Genomic DNA, 21,086 nt, shown 5'->3' on the forward strand with positions numbered 1-21,086 from the left:
TTGTACACTTTTTAATTTCTTTTTTAATTTGTTTCAAGAGGATGACACCATAATTGGCTAAGAGACCAAACAAAGCCCCCTGAAATCAACTTTTTCGACTTCACTGGGCTTTGGTCTGTGCTGTGAACTGCAACACAGACAACCTGGAAATGGAATGGAAGTCGCATACAAAATAGCTCAGATTCAATCAATGTTTTCACAGCCAGCTCCCCATGGAAGTTTGACAGCTATTCATTTGCATTTGTGTGGGGAGGTATTCATATCCTAATGGTTTTCTTTATAGGCTACTAAGCTCTGGATTAATTTTTATTTATACACCTATCCTTTATTTTTGTCTTTATCATATTATTAGAAAGGTGATTACCTAAATTGGAACAGCCCATTAAAGTCAGTAGTGAAATACGATTTTCACTGTAATATTGCTTGCACACCAATTAAGCAAACAGTACATCCTTACCTACATTGCAAAAACTAGGAAAGATCACCCTCTCTGCTTCACACCACTCCATCTAAAAATGGAGATTATCAGCAGATCCTAGCACTGCACAAAGTCACCCAAATAAAAGATAACTTGCCATGGTGCCTTCTCTTTTTCCAAGAGCCATTTTGCTCAAACACTAACCCTGTCTAGAGTAGGTCTTGCAAGGTGTCAGTTAACGTGTACTTAAAATTCTGGGCACCTTAAAGTCATGTTAAATTTGTTGATTTAAAGCATGAAGTCTTCTGGTGCTCACCTCCTTCCATCATTTTTACTCTCCTGCCTCTAAGTTACCTAGGAATACCTACATGTTGCAAAGCATGCCTGATTTCACGTGTCTTTGCATTTGTTTTTCAGGCCACTCTATACCTGGAACTTTCTCTTCCACCTTGCACTCAGGAGCAAGGACTGAGGTGGCCCTGAAYTGCCAAACTCCAAAGCCATGACTAGAAAATGGCAGCGAGCTACCAGACCTTTCTGAGTAGCAGGTGGCAGTGTCATGGGTTGCACAAACAACAGCATGTGACACCCATGGAGGAGGGGACATGCCACAGCACAACTGACCCATCCTCGCCTTGCACCCATCCTGCTCAAGCATGAAAGACTTTTACTTTTAGATGTCCCAATTCAGATTTCAATCTAAATCCCCTTCCCTTGCATCAGCAGAGGTGTTAGGGAAACCACAGAGTCAACTGGATCAGAGCATAATCTGGTTGAAAAACAACCCCTTTTTGCTGCATTTTAACCCAGGTGAGCTCCTTCATCTCGTGAAGCTCCGAAACAGGACGCAGCAGCCGGAGAGATGCAGGACCACTGCCCTGCGGCTTTACGAAGCTCTGGGCGCAAGGAGAGCCAGACCCTCAGCTATTCACTGTCGCCTTCCTGACCCCAGCGATGTCAGTAAGACAACACTGGTTTTATCTCTCACGCAATAGCGCTGCCCCTTTGCTAGTGATTAAAAAACAAAAACCCCACCACACTGCTGGATATACCAAACATGCCAGCTCCACTAGGTCTAATCATGTGGATAAAAGGAAAGTTATAGGACCTCCTCTTTCTGCCCACCCCGAACTTTTACCTCACCTCCCTTCATTGCACCTGTCCCTGGAGGCGGGCACACCTCAACGCGGGCAATGCCGCCGGGAGGAGGCTTCCCCCGCCGGTGCTCCCAGCCTTTTCCTGCGCCCGCCCCAATTTCTGAAACACTGGAGGGAGGCGCTGACGTGACAGCTATACACCTGGACAAGCCTGACGCGAATCCACCCCGGATCGGCACCCAAACGCAACCAGCCTGGCTGCGCAACCGCTGCCCCCGTGGCTACCCGGCCGCCTACAAGCGCCTCCCCCCCTCCTCGGCCGGCGCAGCGGGCCCTGCCCCGCGCTGCCGCAGCCCCAACCGCCTCGGGCGGCGCCGACCGCGCCGGCTCGCGCATGCGCAGCAGCGCGGGCCGCCGAGCGCTGCTCCAACGGCCGCCGCCGGTAGGTCTGCGCGCGCGGCGGGCGCCGCTGCCAACCGCCATGAGCGGCTGCGGCAGGGGCGCCGCGGGTCCCGCGCCTGGCCTACAGCGGGCTGAGGGGCCGGGCGGGCCGCCGTGCCCGGCCTGGGGGAGGGCGGCAGCGCGGCCCCGGCCGCCGAGGCGGCCCCGCCGCCGCCTCCTTTCCCGCGAATAGCCTTTTAAGCCCGGAGGAGCGCGGTCCGGTCGCTCGGGGGTGGCGCGTTTGGCCCGGGGGACCCCGGTGGCCGCCACCGTGGCGTGTCCTCTAACGGGCAGGGAGCCCCACGCACAGCCGCCTCTGCACCCCGAAAGAAGAAAACCTCAGAAAGCGGCGAAATCTGTCAGAATTTCCCCGAAACACGCCCGAGCCACCCTTTCGGCCTCGGACTAGCAGCAGAAATAAGTAGAGTAAAAGAAGCTATGCCTGAAACGATAAAGCAAGCCTTTATGTATAGAAAAATGGCTATTGCAGGCCCTTGTGTGCACCTACCTACTAGGGGAAAAACCTCCTTAGGGCAGAAAAAACAGTAAGTTAACATTTTGTTCTTTAAAGGCATGGTTTTTTAGAGCAGCATTGCTTGACAACGTTTTTAATCAATGGTAAGCACAAGCATGCTAGTGTGGCTCCTAGGGAATTATTTTCAGCACTTTCAGTGAAAGCACACTTTAAAGCAATATTCAGAATTCTAGACTATTTTCACCACGCATTTGATTCCTGTGCTTTGTTTCTCTATGAACAAGCATATAGCTTTCTTGTGAGAACAGGCCTTGAAGCTTCCTGCGGGAATGTTTTTCAGTATTAACCTAGTCCCTTTTGACACCAGAGAAAAGGGGAAAAAAATACAAGTCTAAAACACTTTGAAAGGCATTCTTAATTATCCTTCCTGAAAACACCTGTCTTCTATCCTGACAAGTGTTGTGACACAGCTGTGGCTTGCAATACTTAATGCATTTTAAATGCAATATTTAATACAGCTAAAGAAATTTAGCTGCATTCTCATTAAAAGAGAGCTGATGGGTGCTTAAAATCTGTCAGATCTCTAAATTTGTAATCTGTTTTTAGAGCTCCACAGCTTGAAGTAAAGGGAGGGGGAAAAGGCCGACGGCTGCTTTCACTTGTTTGGGAACAATTGAAAGTGGTTTAAGAGGAACATTCAGTATACATTGTTCATTAACAGACCAAATCCCCAGATCAAAGCTCTTATTTGCGTTCATCAGAACACAAATATTTGACCTAATCTCACTGTGTTGATGGTATTGGAAAGCTGTAGCAGAACCAGTAAGTATGAAGTAGAAACCTTCCAACCAACTCCAAAAAGAAAAATTCCTCAAAACTGATTTTAACAGCAATAAATTGACATTTAATTTACAAAACAGCCCATCTATGGAGATGATGAATTGGAGGTGTTATTTGTGGAAGAAGCACATACTGAAAGCACTGGGTCCTCTTCACTTTTCCAGGGTAATGTCCAACTAATTGCTCTTTCCCCATAGATATGAATTATTCTTGGTTCATCACCTCTGTGAGTGCAGCAAGAAAAGCATCTCCAATAAGACTTCTAAGTGAGTACACCCCTGTTCTTTAGAGGATCCCTTGAAGAGTACCATCCTGCCTTCTGGATTTTGCTAAGACATCATGGCTAAATATCAGAGAAGGCTCAAGAGAAAGCCATGCAGTAAGCTGACAAGTATTTACAAGGCCAGTTTAACTGCCTTGACTTTTGTAAAGTTGAGATGTCAAGCAGATATAAAGATGAATAAAACAAATAGCCTTGAGCCATTTCAGAAACCCGTCCAGACAGAAGTAGCATTGTTTTCATGTACCTGAAAAATCTCTGCTACTGTCTCTGAAGTAGAGCTTTTGGGGTAGCTTGCTACTGAATTTACACAGGTTGTTCAGGAACGAGCAACTGCTAATGACTTGAACATCAGCCCCAGCCAAATGTTTCTTTCTGTGTAGCTTTTCTGTACCCTATTAATGTCCATACAATTCCCCACCCCAGACAATGTTACCAACACTATCTTATATAATCTGAGTGACACAAAAGAGTTCAACTGTCTGCTTGTGTACTCAGTTAAAACCTACACAACCCAACAGATTCAGAGCATGAAACATACTACTAGTTAAACCTTTACCAGGGATCAATTTCTTCTCTTGGCTAGGGGTTGGCATTTGCTATTCTGTTTGAATGCTTCATACAGGTACAGCTTAGTCGAGTTTAATTCAGTCTGGGTATTCTTTATGCACTTTTTTCAAGTGATACATTGATATGCATTGTAACAGAAACATTAAGTAATTTGGCTTATGCAGAAAGACAAACATTGAGATGCGGTTTTGATGACACAGGAAGTCTTTCTGCTAGATCAAAAGTCACAGACATAACCTGCATTGCTGAACTGATATGAATTCACTCCCTATGCTCAAGTTTGCTAATAAGTAGTGGAGAATAAGCAGATATAGTATCATCTGTCCTCTCATATCTAGTATAAAAGCATTAAGCCAGCATGAATGCCATGTTGTGAGCTGTTAGACTCAATGCAATCAAGTGCCCTTGCCTGACTGAGGTCCAGTCTGTGCTGCCAGCAGAGCATATACTGGATCTGAAGGATTATGAAACTGTGACATTAAAGCAAGAGTTGTCAACATTTTCTTCACAGTGCTTTATTTACACAGTGCTGGTGCCACTAAAGCTGTGTTGCCAGAAATGCTCCCACTCCCTTACAAAAAGGGCTGTCATCATAGATGTTACTAGTTTAGTCCACACCACTGCCACATCAGCTAGAGCAAGGCTGAAATATCAATCTAAACAGAGTATTATTAAGAAAATAAATTCTTGAAGCTTAAAGGTATAAGTCACAGAAAAAGTTTGTGCTAATAGAGCAATCCAAACAAGGTAAAAGCTATTTAAAATTTATTTTAAAACAAAGGGTCTTTTTCCCCCCCAAAGGTAATTTTATTAACATCTATTTAGTCAAAGTAGAAAGACAAGTTTAAAAAGCTACCATTCTTTTCAATTCATGACTCTTCAATAAATATTAAAAAGTGAAATGGAACAAACTACCTCTGTGGCTCATTATTTTTTACTGAACTAAAGGATGTGACCACCTGTTGCAATAATCAAATTGTAATCAAGGTCTTTTCCTTTTACTCTAGCTGAACTGATGCAAAAGTCTCCTCCATCACTCATCTCGCTGGCTGGAGGGGCGCCAAACCCTAACACTTTCCCATTTAAGAAGGCTACTGTTGCCATTGAACATGGAACTGCTGTTGAGATTGGGGAAGATTTGATGAAGAGGGCTCTCCAGTACTCCGCCTCAGCAGGGTACCTGTCAAAGCAGCTTACACTTCAAGATACCAGCATCAAACAATCATAAAAATCTTTTTTTTATTATAATTGATCTTCACAAAAAAAGTTTAAGTTTAGTTTTCCTCTATACTTATATTTCAGTTTTTAAGCAGAAAGTTCTGAGAAAATGAGCAATTTAAAAAACGYAGTATGAATTTTTATCAAGCCGGAGCATTCTCTAGCTGTTAGTATTTCAGAATCCAGACTCCAGGATCGCTAAGAAGGATCATTATGTTATGAAATAAGAAACTCATTAAATGATACTGCATTGCAATACATAGTTTTGACATTGTGGAATATTCATTTAGCTCTTATTTGGTACAATATATTAAAAAAATTAACATTTATAGTTTGTGGTAAACTGAGGTATTTATGGTATTGCCATGTTTAGTACAAAAAATGCATATCTCAGTGAAGTTAGTTTAGCCCTCTGAACTCCCCAGCTGACAGTATTGAGCCAGCCCTGTGACAGGTTGCAAAAATATTTAGGTACCTACAGGTGCACACAGTGAACTTAAGACTTTCTAATACTTTAATGGAGCACAGCCTAAGTACCCAGTCACTTATGAGCTTCCTACAAACTCTTACCATCTTTAAGACATACTTTTGGAAAATCTGTTTCCAAATTCTTTATTTACATGGGGCCTATTAGCAGCAAAAGTGTTGCAAGCTTTGTCACACTACCCCATTAAGTCTGGGGAGAGCATTCCTAGGAGTGGATATTGCTCAGCCTCCATCCCCAGTTCCATCCTTGGTGAATCATTTCTGCCCAAACCTTGCTATGATAATTTGGTGTATTGATGGTAGATGCTTATCTCTTCTGCTCTTCTGTAAGATAAACACATCTCATTTTCACCATTTGATGGAGTGGTTATAAAATCAGCATCTATGTATATTTGACAGTTCAAGAAACCAGACTCAGAACTGCAGGCTGAGTTTGACTGATTTAGAGGAGCAACCTAGCCTCAGCCCGTACAAGATATTAGGTGCACCTTAATTTATGTTTCAGGATTCCAGAACTGTTGTCTTGGCTAAAAAATTTTCAGAGGAATCTACATAATCCCCCCACAGCCAATTACAGTCCTGAGCAAGGACAAATGGAAATGTGCATCACAACTGGCAGCCAGGAAGGCTTATGTAAGGTAAGACCAAAACCTCATATGTTAAACATTATTTCTTTTGAAGAGAGGTGTATTCTTCAGTCAGGTCAGTTATACCCAGCATAAGTGCCACTATATAACAACTTAGAGAGTAGTTTAAATGTCGCAGGGTATTATCAATACAAGGTAATAGAATTTAAATAAAATTGTTGCATCAGTCTAATCTGTCAAGGCTACATAAATGGGTAAAATCAAAAAGCTTATCAGAGAATACATCATAAGATAACATTTCATATTACTCATAGGCCACTAAGTATGTTGATGCGTTATTTGCTTTACCATAAATCAAATCTAATTATGTTAGACTTCCTTAAAAAATAGCCCTTTTCAGTACACTGATACTACTGCTTGACTGATTCTTTCTGCAACTGAAGCACTGTTTCTTTTGTATGATATTAGAGAGCTGTCTTTCCATTTCAAATTAGTATTCTTTAGCTGATTATCTAGCTTCATTTAGCTTCTAAAGCAGAGTTTTAATCCATTCATTGTTTCCTAGCAGACAGCATAGTTAATTAAATGGTTATGGAAATACTAATATGTAATCAGGATTTATAATCCCATTAGGAAGTCAGAAGTATGAAGCATGTGTACAAGAATGGCACAATCTTTCTGAAATAGTTTTCTTTCATAGGTGTTTGAAATGCTCATTAACCCTGGGGACAACATCCTTTTGGATGCACCTACATATTCTGGGACACTAGCAGCTGTAAGTATTCTATAAGAACAAAACATTGCAAATGTCACATTTGAAATAAACAGCAAGTTGGTGCATGATCTGCAGGTTTATACACATTGTATTTACTGCAAAAATGTATCTGAGAATAAAGTTTTTAGTATTATTCCCATGAAGTTCATAAAGGTTAATTCAGAGAAGCTTGTAAATGTAAACATTCTATAAAAGCTATTCCCACAACACAAGCTCCTCTTCTGATGCCTGGTTCATTCTAGGGCTGAGATGACATTTGAGATTGGAAAGAGAAAGCCATCATGACCAAGTTAGGTTTGAAGCAAATTTATGACAAGTGGGTATTTGAACATGTCAGCATGTCCATCTGAAGTATTTTATGGTCCAATTATACTGTACCTATAATAGCATAATATGGGAATAGGCCTGAAACATCCATGTGCGAGTTTTAAGATGCCAGTTAGTAAGAACTACACAAAACCAGCAGTGTTTACTTCTGAAAGGTAACTTAGTCCATACGTAGTTGAATGTAGACTCAAAATGCGTGACAATTGTAAGAAGGGTTAGGATAGATAACACATTGCTATTTCAATATTTTTTTCCCTGTGGCAAAAGCTATCTTGATGTTGTTGGCTGTGCTAATTTTTTGAGTACATCTTTCACTAAAGATACTTTATTAAGAACTTATTTTCACACTTTTGTTACTGCTGCAACTTACATTTTTAGTTAAAAATGCAGAGCTACATGGTGCTAATAGAAGTTCCACAGAGGGGAGACTGCATGCTTTTTTGTTAATTTTTTCCTATTTCTTTACACATGACTGTCAACATGTCACTGTAGTAACACCATTTCATTCTCCCTTGTATTGCTGAACATATCTATTGAGAACAGATTCTTTGCCCTTTGTCAGTGAAAAGTAGCTTATAGTTCTGGCAGCTCCACTGAACTAGAATGTAAATTATCAGTAGGAAAGGAAAATGCGGTGAACTTTTCTGTGTTCAGAGCATGAGGAGTCCTGGGGGAGCACAGACCACAAATTCCTGAGATGTCTTTCCAAATGCAAAGCCATATGCTCTTTCCTACATAAGGACAGCAATTGGTCTTCAGAGTGACCCACTTCTTATTTGGCTTAACAGGGCAAATAGAAGATAGGGTGTTAAGTTGGACAAGTTATACAGCAAAATCAGGCAAACTTTTCCCTGAATCATGAGCAAATTGAGTTTGAGACAGCTATAATAAATTCATTACTCATATGTCTAGATTTTTAGAAAGACTTTGTATCACTGAAATTTTACCATGCCAATGACAAAATGAAGATTTTAGAATTACAGAATCATGACAATTTTGTTCCTCCTATCAACAGCTGAGACCTTTGGGTTGTAACATAATTAATGTTCCTAGTGACCAACATGGCATTATTCCAAAAGCTCTGAAGGAAATTCTATCTACTTGGAGCCCAGAAGATGTAAAAAGCCGTAGCCACAATATCCCTAAATTCCTCTACRCTATTCCAAATGGTTGCAACCCAACTGGAAACTCTCTGAGCACAGAGCGCAAGAAGGAGATATACCAGGTACGTAGCTGAGGCCTGATGTATCTTTTATATGGAAATGGATAAGTCTCATTTCAGTTGAGGGTATCTCATATGTGGCCTTTTAGCCTGTTACTTACTCCTCTCAGTACTTGTTTCTAGCAGAACCTCTTTCATGAAAACTCTTCAGGAGGAGGCTATGCATTAGATAAATTGTTCTTGCAATAGTAGCCCATTCCTGGCTGGTATCTTTCCCGTGAGCTTCAAATTATTGCAAGTGTTCTGCACAGTATGAGCACTACACAGAGCAGACCTTCGGTTATATACCTGGCCTTGTAATGTAGGTACTATGTTTACCCTTATAATTGCTTGATATCTAAATCTGGCATTTGAAAGCTTCTCTTGGCCTTGCGCGTAGTGAACAAGCAATACAGAGGATCAGAATATGATCCTGGAAATAAGTCCAGAATATGTGAAGAACTGAATTTATGGCATCTTTACTGAATCTTATCTTTGTATTCATTTCTTTCTTTAGCTTGCAAGAAAATATGATTTCCTTATAATAGAAGACGATCCTTACTACTTTCTTCAGTTTGAAAAGGTAATTTGTTTTCCATGCTGCTTAGCACCTTCTTTTCCAGTCCAGAGAGAACTAGTGTTTGAGCCATGGGTGTTCCTGCATGCTTCTCCTTCATTTCCTGCCAAATTAGTTGTAGGCCTAACAGTCATTCCATTTCTCTGCTACTTTCAGTTGTTGTCCCCTTTGAGGCATTTTATCACTTCAGTCCTGTTAATCACTATAGTTCAAATTCCTCAAGCATTATATGGTGAAAAATTTCCTTCATTAGTCAGAAAACAAGGACTCTGTCAGCCTCCAGAACAAAACACGTACACCACTGAAGCAGCACTTCAAAGTAGCAGCCTCTTAATGTTCCTTTCAGTCCAGCCTCTTCCTCCATTCAGTGCAAGACCACAGCTCCTTATCTACCATATCTCATTTCCACCCTTTTGTCTTGTGGAGACCCAAAGTGAGCTCTCCCGCAGACCACAGGAAGTAGTACTGGATAGGCAGCTTCCCTTCTTCATGTAGTTTTTTTCCCCCAAACAGATAACTATCTAGTGTTGAGCTGTCTTCACATATGGATCTAGAGTTGCAAAGTCTGCTAAAGTATCTAACTTCAGGAGTAAAAGCAGGTCTTATAAAGCAGTAAAATATTAGTAGAAGCTAAAGTTTAATATTTTCCATTTTGAAATATGAGTTTTTTTGTGGGAGGAGGCAATAAAAGCTGCTTCATTTATATGCTCATTGTGCAGTTTTATAAGATAATGTGAGGGGAGAAGGTGTAAAAGAGATAGAATATCTGATACGGAAAAATGTTCTGATCCCAATAAGATCCTCAAAATTTGGTCTTATCTTCTGTTTTCTTTAAGATAAAGCTAAAAGCCAATGGGAGTCATCTTAGACAGTACAGTGTCTTTCTGTATAAGCCATTAAAAAAATCTTGGCAGAGAATGCATTATTTGTCTCTTCCGCTTATAGCATCATACCAAAACTTGAACTGAACACTTGTGTGCAGAGCAGTGAATAAAGCATCAAAAAAACAAGGCTGATTTTTTTTGTTGACTTTCATAGAATATTGTCATCACATCCCAGAAAGCTAGTCTAAACAATCATCTGTCAGCAGTTTACTGCATTTGTCTTTTGAATGTTCATCTGTAAAATATTTACCATCATAAAAAACTCCTTTAAGAAATAACCATGTCTTCATAGTAAAGAAAGTAATTCCATCATAATCCTTATTAGCAACTTGAATTTTATTTTTTATTTTTCTTCCAAGCCATGGGCTCCAACTTTCCTTTCAATGGATGTGGATGGCCGAGTTATCAGGACTGACTCTTTCTCTAAAATTCTGTCATCAGGGTAAGGCCATTTTCAGACTGCTCAGCATTGCCTGGTTTTTTGGGCACAAGACTAATACTACATGCAAAATGATCAGATATGCTGTACTTTTCTCAACTAGTACCTATATATTTCTGAAAAATACTTTCCGATCTGCAGTTCTGCTTATTTTTCATGCCATTTCCTGGCAGTCATGTAACTCCAGAGTCCATTTCTCTTCTGATACTGATTGTTAAGCAACTCTCCCCAGACCACCCATTCTTACAGACACCATATAGACAAAAAGATCGAGATGCTCGATTCCAGCTCTGTTCCTGGAACTTCTAGAAGTTTTGCTCACTTATTACTTCCATTGTCTTTTTCTACTTCTTTCTATCTTTTTCCCTTCCTGCTGACTGTTAGGCACTTTGCAGTGTAGGAGAAAAATGATGACATCATTCTCCCACATAACCTAATCGGAGAGTTATACTGACCTCTCTTGTCTTCTAGCTTTACGTATCTTTCAAGTTGTCTCCACCTGCCTGAATAACTAAGCTAGCTGTTTTCCATTTCACAGAAATCAACATATTTGATTTTTAACTTTCATTTGTTTATTATTCTAATAGATATAAGAAAGTAATGTGAATGCTACACTGGCAGCTAGTGGATTGTAACCCCTTCCCTGAGGGAGTGAGGAGACAACGTGATGCTAAGTGTGGTTGCACTTTCAGAAGTGACACTGCAAAAAAAGGCATGATGCAATTTTATCTTTGTCAAAGACATATGAGCTTACTGGTTCTATTTTTCTTCAAATAAAAACACCAGTCAGAATCTGTGAGTAAAGATGGGTCATAAGCATTGAAGCATGAATAAGAGTCTAGTTTATCAGTATAAATTCCATTTATTCTTCAGTGCTGAAAGGGAGTAAAAACCAAGTAAGCCTGTCTTGCCAGCTCCCATCTGCTTTTTCGTAAAGCCTGAGCATCCATAATTTATTATGTGAAAATCTTTTTCTTCCCTTTGATTCATGTAGCCTTTTTGGTTTCAGAGGAAAGCTTAAAAACATGGGATATGTCCTGAAGTCTCAGGACTAAGAAGCATATATGAAAACATTTAATTTTTTTTTAATGCTAATTTCATGACTTTGAGACTCAGCTCATAAGTTGCATAAACTTAAATGCATAAGTGATCCTCTTGATACAGAGCTACTAAATGGTTACATGTTTTCCCAGTTACAAGTTAAACCATAACTCACACAAAGGATTAGCACACTATTTTTGTAGTAATCTTTTCCTCTTTCTTCTAGGTTGAGAATAGGCTTTCTGACAGGTCCGAAGCCTCTTATCGACAGAGTTATTCTACACATACAAGTATCAACAATGCACACCAGTACTTTCACCCAGGCAAGTACCAAACTGCCACCTGGATTGTATTTGACAGATCCCAAGTCATAGCAAACAATGATGAACAGCTTTTGTAGGTGCTTTACAGTTTTTCGGCTTTTAGTAAGGCATGCACATTTTTGATTCTTCCAAAGAAAGAGAGGCCAGCATAGAAATTACAACTGGAGCTTGAGGGTGTCTTAATCCATGGAAAGCACCACTGCTTCAACTAATATACTGTTAGCCCTAGGATTTCAAGAATGAAGATTTAAAATAGGTCACTGTGAGTTGTATCTCTTGCCAATAGGTTCATTTGAAAAACCTGTGTAAAGCACATATTGGAATTAATTGGATTTGTTTCTATTTTTAATTGTACTTGGTAATTAGGCCGCTAATAGGTTGTAAAACAGTCTTCTAACTAGAGCCCCTTTATAGTCAGCAATAAGAAAAGGAGATGTTAAGCACATCTGTATATGCATCCATCTTCCGGCTTCATTAGTTCATCATAGAGGCAGCATTAAAGCAGGGAGGTTAATATGGGGGAAAGAACRTCTCTAGAGTAATGTGTGTTTTCCTCCCTTTTTCTCCCAGATTTCTATATTTAGCTCTCTATCCATTCCTTTCATCCATTCCTTGGCCTCCCCCACCACCTTCCAAAGACTACCATAGTCCTTGGAGACAGCAGTAACATGGACTATAGTGATCTGTTGCTGCTGCCACCTTTGTTTAGTAAAGGGCTCCAAGAGACCCTGCATACAGTTTCTTGCCCCTGTGGAACTGAGTAACATACAGGGCTATATACCTTTGCTTGATGATTGAGAAAGTGTCCTATTTAAAATACAGTATTGATGGTGTGTTTTATTTCTGTAGATTATGATATCACAGCTTCTTCAGCAATGGGGAGAAAAGGGTTTCTTGGAGCATATAGACAGGTAGGATCATGTCATATGCTGAATCCCATCATCTGTCATTTTGCGTGCTTTCTGCATTTTGTTACTTACAGCAAGCATTCTTTGCAGTAAACAGGTCAGAGGAGCTACATCAGTTTGAAGTAGATATATGAGCAGTATTAGAGCAAATGGATAAGAAAGGTCACAAGGAGGGTCAAGGCATGTGAGGTAGCACTACAGATTGGCAGTGTGCTAGTCCTCTCACACAGTGCCTGCACAACTCCCATTTGAAAAGGGCCCAAGAGGCCCTTGCTATCTACAGCCCAGTGAGCGTAGCTTTCATCCTTCATAAAGCGGTAAGGTTAGAGCAAAGAATGTGATCACCAAGCCCATAATCTATTGAGAAAGAGTCAGCACAGCTTTCATAAGGAGGAATCTTGCCTCACTAACTTGGCAGGGATTTACCCTCTAACACCCCTAATCCAGTGGTTGTGCAAGCTGGAGAAATACGGGTAGAAAGAATTACAGAAAGTGGCCAGGTTCACCTGCTGTCCCTAAACATTGCCTTTATCCATTGTGACTCTTGGAGACACAATACTGGGCTAAGGGACCACTGGTCTGATCCAGCAAGGCATTTCTTATGTAGTGACCAACACGCATTTGTATTCATAGTTTCTCTGTAGTATTTATGGTTCATTTCAAATGAAACACTGAAATTGCAAGCTTCCCACATTACTAGGCAGCATGTCACACTCTGCAGAGGCCTTTTACATAAGTATGACAAAAGCATGAAAAAAATTCTTATATTTGACTGTAACAGCCACTTTTATCCCCAACTGCCTGCTTGCCTGTTGTCTCTACTATAAGCATCATTATCTAAAAAAAAAGAACAAAGCAGACCAGCCCTGGCTTTGATTTGTTTTAGGTATCACACGATACGCACAAAAACCAGGAATAGAGATAGATTTTGCGGAGGAGCTCAGACCACACATTAGCTCATCTTTGAGCAATTAGAGAAATACACCCTATATGCATCTCTTAGCCTACTTTATGTTTCTTGCAGGCAGGCATCTATTCTTGAGCCAAAAGAACTTTCTTCCTATTAAGCACAATGAAAATAGTGCCACAGCAGGCTAGCTCCAAGCCTTTATAACCTTCTAGACTCCTTTGTTAGGTGACTTATTGATTAGGCTCAACAGGTAGCTACAACCAGGTGATTTCAATGATGGGCAAGATCGGTTTGCTGGTCCATGCTTCTGAGTAGGAGCTAGTGTATTGTTTGGAGCATTTGCATTCCTGTGAAAGTCCTGCCTCACTAGCACTTCTGATTTCATTCCATCATGAAAATAAAAGGACAACAGCGAAGGCAAAAAAATTCGCAAAGGAATTTGTGGTGTGGTAAAACTGTGTAAATGTTTTATTGTTTCATGCAGAATGTAGTAACTGGTACAGGCAGAGTGGTAGACTATATTAGCTTTTGGTGGTGTCAGCATTTGTCTATGAATTATGTAAAATACACGCAGAAATAAAAGCTACTTGTTCAGAGAGTGTCAAAAAAAAAAAAAAGAAAACCTGTAAATGTAAAATTATCCAAACTGTTAAGTATGGTATCTCTATAGAGAAAAGAACACTTTTACATGAAGTAGACTTATGAAGTCTATCTCAGGCACTTCTCTTGAGTCTACTGCTGCAGAATCACAGCTGTATCAATTTATGTCAACACAAGTAGTCACTGCACAAGATTTGTTCCTGTTGGAACTTGGATTACGCTCCTTTCTGCCGGTACGACACTGAATTATTTGGAAGTTTTGCTTAAATTGTGAGGGAGATAGGTTCAAAGGTTTAGAACAGAGGAAGCTGTCAGATAGTCATGATAGGTCTATCAAACGATTTGCTTTTTTTCTTGTGAAATATCCTTTCCACGTATACCTATTACACAATTTCAATCCAAATGCACAAATATTGAGTATGTGCTTTTGCACATGCATAAGTCCTTTATTTTCTTCTGTATGCCTGTTCTGACTCCTGTGTACTGCTGGCAGAGCTTGTATGCACTGATATGACAGAAAGAAAGAATATAACATACAGAGAGTTAATAGTGCACTTCCCATTGCATTTGTAAGGCTTAAGAAACAGGTACAAAGGCAATTCCTCTTTCTGGTTGATCTGTGCTTCACTGGAGACACACTGAAGCATTCAAGACTTACTGGATACATATAAAAAGTTTCATACGCACAGTAAACTGTACTGTGCCCATCTAGGACATGTTATTTCCACTGAATGTTCACTCTGGTTGTTCAAGTACAAAAGCTTTGTTTCTGCCTTTGGAAACAAAGGGAATCTTTAGTGCTATGGGATCGTGACTTTGAATTGATTATTTACCTTCAGGGTGGTGGAGTTCTACAGAACCCAGCGGGATGCAATGCTCATTGCTGCTGACAAGTGGTTAAAAGGTCAGTGAGTGCAACACAGCTAATTACTTAGATTTTTTTCTAGCTATTTATCATCTTCATATTCAAGAAAAATCACTATAAAGTTCATCTCCTGGCTGAAGTGATAGATAAGCACTATAAGCAAATCAGTGGCATTAAATATTAAGCTTAGGACATTATTTAATGGCCTTGTTTTCATGCTTATCTGAAACAGAACAAGGAGACAGCGATGAGAAAAAAGGCCACTACACTGCTGTATAGAGCAGTTTTACAAAGGCCATATATTTCAGTCCACTACGTTCTCATATTTCTTTGTTTAAAATCTCTGTCTTTAAAATCTGTCTGAAATAGCCAGATTTAGTGAACTCAATTTAAAAGAAGATATAAATGATCTGTATAATAGCAATGATAATCTTTTTTTTTTGTCAGAAGTTAATTTCAAATGTCCCCTTTCATGGTTAATCACAGAGCACTGAAAGAATCCAATCAACAATTGTTGGTGTGCCTCTCCTTTTAGCCAGTCTAACGTGGAATCAACAATAACTCTTTATAAACTGACCACCTACTGGTGGGATATGGGTACTTGTACACCACACAATCTTTAATGTACTTGGTCTTGCTAATTCAAGGTTTTTAGATAAGAAATATTTCCTCTTTTTCTACATGACTATAAGTGACGAGTGACCTAGGCCCTCTTTGTCTCAGTTCCCCAAGTATGAAAAGAATATAATAGCACTGGGCTAGCTTAAGGCGGATTGTGAGAATATATTCATATGTAAAAATGCATACTGTAATAATAGGTATGGAAGATTGACCTTTATTTTGTAGATATGTCATGGTTAAATATATCAAGAGCTGGAGAAGATGGCAAGTCAAATAAATAGCTTCTTCAAAAAACATGTCTAAAAACAGATAAATAATTTCTTCTAGGTAACCGAAAGGTATACATTAAGTCTGCATATATATCTAGGACATAAATCCTTTCCAAGACCTCCCATGCTCCTCATAACTTCCAGGGTCTTCTTTTCTTTGGGAAAAAAACTATAATCATTTTAATTTAAAGGAAAACAAGTACTTCCTACAGTTTTGTGCTTTGTAACATATTGATAGTCAATGTGATACTAGGAGAAACTGCATAAGAATGATTTTGGACTCTTTGGAGAAGATGTTTATGTGATCTGAAAATAATCAACAACTTTAGTTGTTTAGTTTGTTGTTGGGCATTCTGTAGTTCAGAGCAATCACTTTCACACTTTACTGTATTAGTGCAGTAAGCCCAAATGAATGTGATTGGGGTACTTTAAATTCAGCAAGTGGCATCCTGGCTCCGTGGCCATATTCCCTTTGAGTTCATTTGAGCAACAAATCTACAAGATCACTGAATCTGTGAGGTACTGACTACAGATGGGGCAGGAGTTTCTTTTCTTGATTCCCCTCTTTTCTCTCTCTCCAGGCTTGGCAGAATGGTACCCTCCTGCTGCAGGCATGTTCTTATGGATCAAAATTAAGGGAGTTTCTGACACACAGCAGCTGATCATGGAAAAAGCTTTGCAGAAAGAAGTACGAACTATGGCTTAATGGCTTCTGATGTTAAAACAGAATGAGGGAAAGATGAAACAAGTTCACCATATCTATGTGCCCATATATGTGCATATATGAAAAAAGGGGAACTTACTGTGCATAATCACTAAGTCTGCAAGTTTTTTGTCAGGCATTGTCACATAGTGTAGTGACTCATTAATGAAATATTTTCATGGCTGTATTCAAATGTTGATATTTAATCTGCTTGCTTAAGTTTATCCCATTATATATAATACATAATGTATATAGTAATATATGAGATACACACACACACACACACACACACACACACACAATCAATGAAGGCTGTCCACTGTATCTCTTTAATAGGAGAAATTAAATGTGTTTTTATTTCCACAATTTGTAAGAGTCAACACTATGTACTGTGAAAACTACATCCCACCTCACAGGTACATTGTGATGATAAGCTAGACCTAACCTGTGGCTTTTACAGACCCCTTTGGTTTTGTTATGAAAAGTCTTGATTCCCGGTTTTATATTTTTGGCTTCTCTTTTTGAGTAGACAGAATATATTAAGCCATATTCTAAAAACAGTGTTTCAGCAATGAGTCTTCTCAGATTTAATTTAACATTGTATAAAGAAATGCTTATAACTGAATGATTAATCAATTTTTCTTAGGTGTTACTGGTTCCCGGAGGAGCATTCAATATTGATAGTTCAGAGCCTAGTTCTTACGTCAGAGCCTCCTTCTCTCTGTCTTCTCCAGCCCAGATGGATCAAGTAAGTGAGATGAGGGTTTTCTGCATTCTTCTGAAGAACAGTTTCTCACAAAGCGATGCTCCCATATTTTCACTTACTTCTCATTATGTGATTTTTGTTTGTCAGTGTATTTGTTTTGGTAATCTTGGGCAATTAAGCAGTACTTCTGAAGTACTGCTCTTGAAGCAATATTAGCTGCTGCTTAGACAAGATACTCATATCCAAATGACCTGAAAGGTACCACATTTTTAGGACCATTTAATTTTCTTCTGTGCCCCATACTTGTAGATTTTCTCACACTTAATCATAACAGACATTATTCCAAGATGCTTTACTGAAATCAGAGAATCAAGTTTACTGAAACTACTGAAACAAGTTTTGCTACTTGCTTTAGCATTAGCAGAGCAGACACCATGTATCTTTGTTTTCCAGACTTTCCATTCCTCAAATGGAATAACCTGTATTTCATTTTTTGTGTGTCTTGTCAATCCTTATTAAGAAGGAATATGGTTTTTCTTTCATAGAAGATGCATAAGCCCTGTATTTCATAACTCAGAAATTAATCTTCTGTTTATTTTGGGAACATTTTGGATGTTATTTGGCTATATCAGTAAAATCACTGGGAGAAAGACTATGAGGCAGTTATTTGTGCATATTTTATATCCCTTTGATTCAGGCTCTTGAAACAATTCACTATTTTTATCTGTACTTCCATTTGATTGTGAAGGTTTGTAACAGATGTGCACTTCTGTTGCCTATTTCTTCTGTAATTACTGAAATAAATTCATAACCATACTATTGACAGTCAAATTGTATCTTGCTGGAATTGTACTTTTATATGTTTCCCCCTTCAACTATTCTTCCTTTTGCCTTTGAAAATTCTAGCCCCTTATAGTAATGTACAGTTAAAAGAGATACTCTTCCAGAGCTCATTAATTATATAAAAAATACAGCTCTTTAGTTGCATCTGAACTCTGGATAACCTTTGAATATCAATATATATATTCTGTTTCAGAAAACCGTACCTTTTTGTTTCTATTAGAGGAGTGGAAGCTCTGTCTAGCCACAATATGGGTCAAAGCCCATACAAGTTGTTAAAAACAACAAAGTAAAACAGCAAATATCAGCAGAATTTTGCAGTATAAAATACTGAGTTCATTTGTATTTAAGATAGTTTTAGTAGTTTTACAAATTAAATATATTGCCTATTTAAGTAATGCTGGAATATAAATACGAACCATCTTTGTGTCATTGCAGGCTTTCAAGAGACTGGCTGACCTTATAAAAGAAGCTATATGAAAAGGCTAAATAGACCTCTTTCAGCAATCAAAATCATTTCCAGAAAACATTTGTTAACGTTTGGATTTTATCAGAACACTTTAAAAGCAAGCACAATACAGTGGACGTTCCCTTAGATCGTACCAGTGCTTAGATTCCAAACTTAGATAATCAGCATCCAAAAAAAGGTTTGTAGAGAATATAGGCCTGAATATTTTAATGAATACCATATACAACTTTTTGTGACAGTAATGCCATACAATAAAAGACATAGACCACTCTCAAGATGTCAGTGCAAGTATTGCATATTTTAAGGTGTACAAGAACAACACAGCGAGAAATAGCCAACATTGAGGTGTGGTTTCCACAGTTTATTTTTCCAAAACGTCTTTCAGATTGTTTATTTTGAGTGAATTTCAAAAATTACTCCAAATTTTAACATAAGGTTTTTACAAAATCAGTTTAGTCTTTTTAAATTATGTGTGTAGGGAAATCCTTTTTTGTTTCACAAATAACATCGTTTAGGTAACATGGAGGTTAACAGTATGCTTTCTGACCTGGTATGAATCACCACATACAGTCATTTTTAAGTGTGAATGGGAAAATATTTTGAATTCAAACAGTGAATGTTTAGAAGTAGTTTCTTTTCACTTTGTGATCAGTAGATTTTTTCATGAAGAAAGGATATTACTTTTATACATTAGCTACATTCAAGTAGTTAATGTTATGAATTGATCTCAAGTATTTAATTAAGCTAAACTAAGAGAAGTCTCTCAGGACTACATTTGGAATAATTTGATTTGACAGGAAGTTGTGGCAAATTTGTTTAAATTTACACTTATTTGCATTCATTGTTTCAGATAAAAAAATAGAAATGTAAGAGTGAAAAATACTTTGCTTTAATTTTTTGATAGGATTTTGCATTACTAAATTTATTCTAATTCAAAAACTTTAAAAATACTCAAAAGCAAAATGTTGTTTCCAGTTAAATCTGTGGTTTCATTTGAATTGCTCTTTTGCTCTGCCTTGGATTTTTGTTTTGTTTCCTGTTTTGGCCTGGAGACAGGAAAGTCAGTACTTAGCAAGCTGCACCTGAGGTCATCTGAGCCATTGTTTCTTAATCCCAAGTGACATATTCCTCCAGCACCTTATGCTGGAATTGTTTTTGCATGTGTATCACTTTCCTTCTTGTCCTACTGCCTTTTTTGGCCTCTGGGTTTGAAGATTTGAATATTTAGTTTTACTAAAGTTTACTTTAGTTTTACTAATTTTGTCAGATTGAACTGATGTAAGGACATTAAAAATTGGAACGTGATCCAGCAAAACTAGGCTGTGATTACAAATAAAATTACTTGACCTCAGGTCCCTTGCATTTTGCATAGGTTTTGCAGCTTATTTCCTCGTTTTTAAAAGGTTTTCTAATTGCTGGCTTCCATTTCAGTCTGTGAATAATTATTCTGTAGCTATGTTAGAAAATCTCTGGTAGACAGAGGCATGTGTATGTGCTAGTAGAACTGCTCACTGCTCTCTTAGTTAAGCATAGACATCTTTTTGAATGGAAAGCCTAAGTAACTGAACTGGGGACATAGTGGAATGGACAATGACGCTATCAGATGTATAAAGCAAGCAAAATGAAAAAAAAATAAAGAAATGTTCTGATCTCTAATCCCTGGTTTTTATCATCCCAAGCATTAGATACTTGCCAACAGGCACAAAGCTTTTGGAAAGTTTTATCTGTTCAGATTTTCTAGTGCTCCACATCTTAGGTAGTGACATAAGTTTTATTTACTCTTTGGATAAAAGCGCTGTAGTTTTCCCCCAGTAGCGTGTCCATGTTTCACTCCAGTCCTCTGTGTCAGCTGGAGTGGGGCCGCGGGGGAGGCCAGGCCACCGGGCAGGGCCCCCGACACAGCCACGCCCCTGCAGCGCCTAAACGGGCTGACCTGACCTGACCAGAGCAGGGCCAGGGCAGGAAAGGCTGCGGCACTGCCATGGCTGGGCCAGGCCACCAAGCCCACAAGTCGGGCCCGGCCAGGCCTCCCGCAGCGCTTTCTCCCACTCCACCCTGACCCTGGCAGCCCAAGCCGAGGGCACGGTGCTTGGACAGTCTCTCTGAAGTTGCAAGTTCCTTGAAAAAAAAGAAAACCTTTTTCAAAAAGAAAACACTTCTTGATGATGCTAATGGGTCCAAACTAGTAGGGTCCTCTATACACTGATGCTTAGCAG

At 39.1% G+C, this 21,086-nt stretch overlaps 1 protein-coding gene across 1 annotated transcript; it reads left to right on the forward strand.

The window, feature by feature from the left end:
* The first annotated feature begins 1,947 nt into the window (after nt 1-1,947).
* Nucleotides 1,948-20,456, forward strand: AADAT (aminoadipate aminotransferase). The gene is made up of 14 exons (XM_026076168.1): nt 1,948-1,957; nt 3,469-3,537; nt 5,129-5,297; nt 6,331-6,463; nt 7,113-7,187; nt 8,530-8,739; nt 9,233-9,298; nt 10,536-10,618; nt 11,883-11,979; nt 12,829-12,890; nt 15,237-15,301; nt 16,734-16,840; nt 17,502-17,603; nt 18,840-20,456. The coding sequence occupies exons 2-14, from the start codon at nt 3,471-3,473 to the stop codon at nt 18,879-18,881; spliced, it is 1,278 nt and encodes a 425-aa protein (XP_025931953.1). The 5' UTR covers nt 1,948-1,957; nt 3,469-3,470; the 3' UTR covers nt 18,882-20,456.
* The last annotated feature ends 630 nt before the right edge of the window (nt 20,457-21,086 follow it).

Source organism: Apteryx rowi, unplaced genomic scaffold, assembly GCF_003343035.1.
Source record: "Apteryx rowi isolate R43461 unplaced genomic scaffold, aptRow1 scaffold_427, whole genome shotgun sequence".
Taxonomy (NCBI): domain Eukaryota; kingdom Metazoa; phylum Chordata; class Aves; order Apterygiformes; family Apterygidae; genus Apteryx; species Apteryx rowi.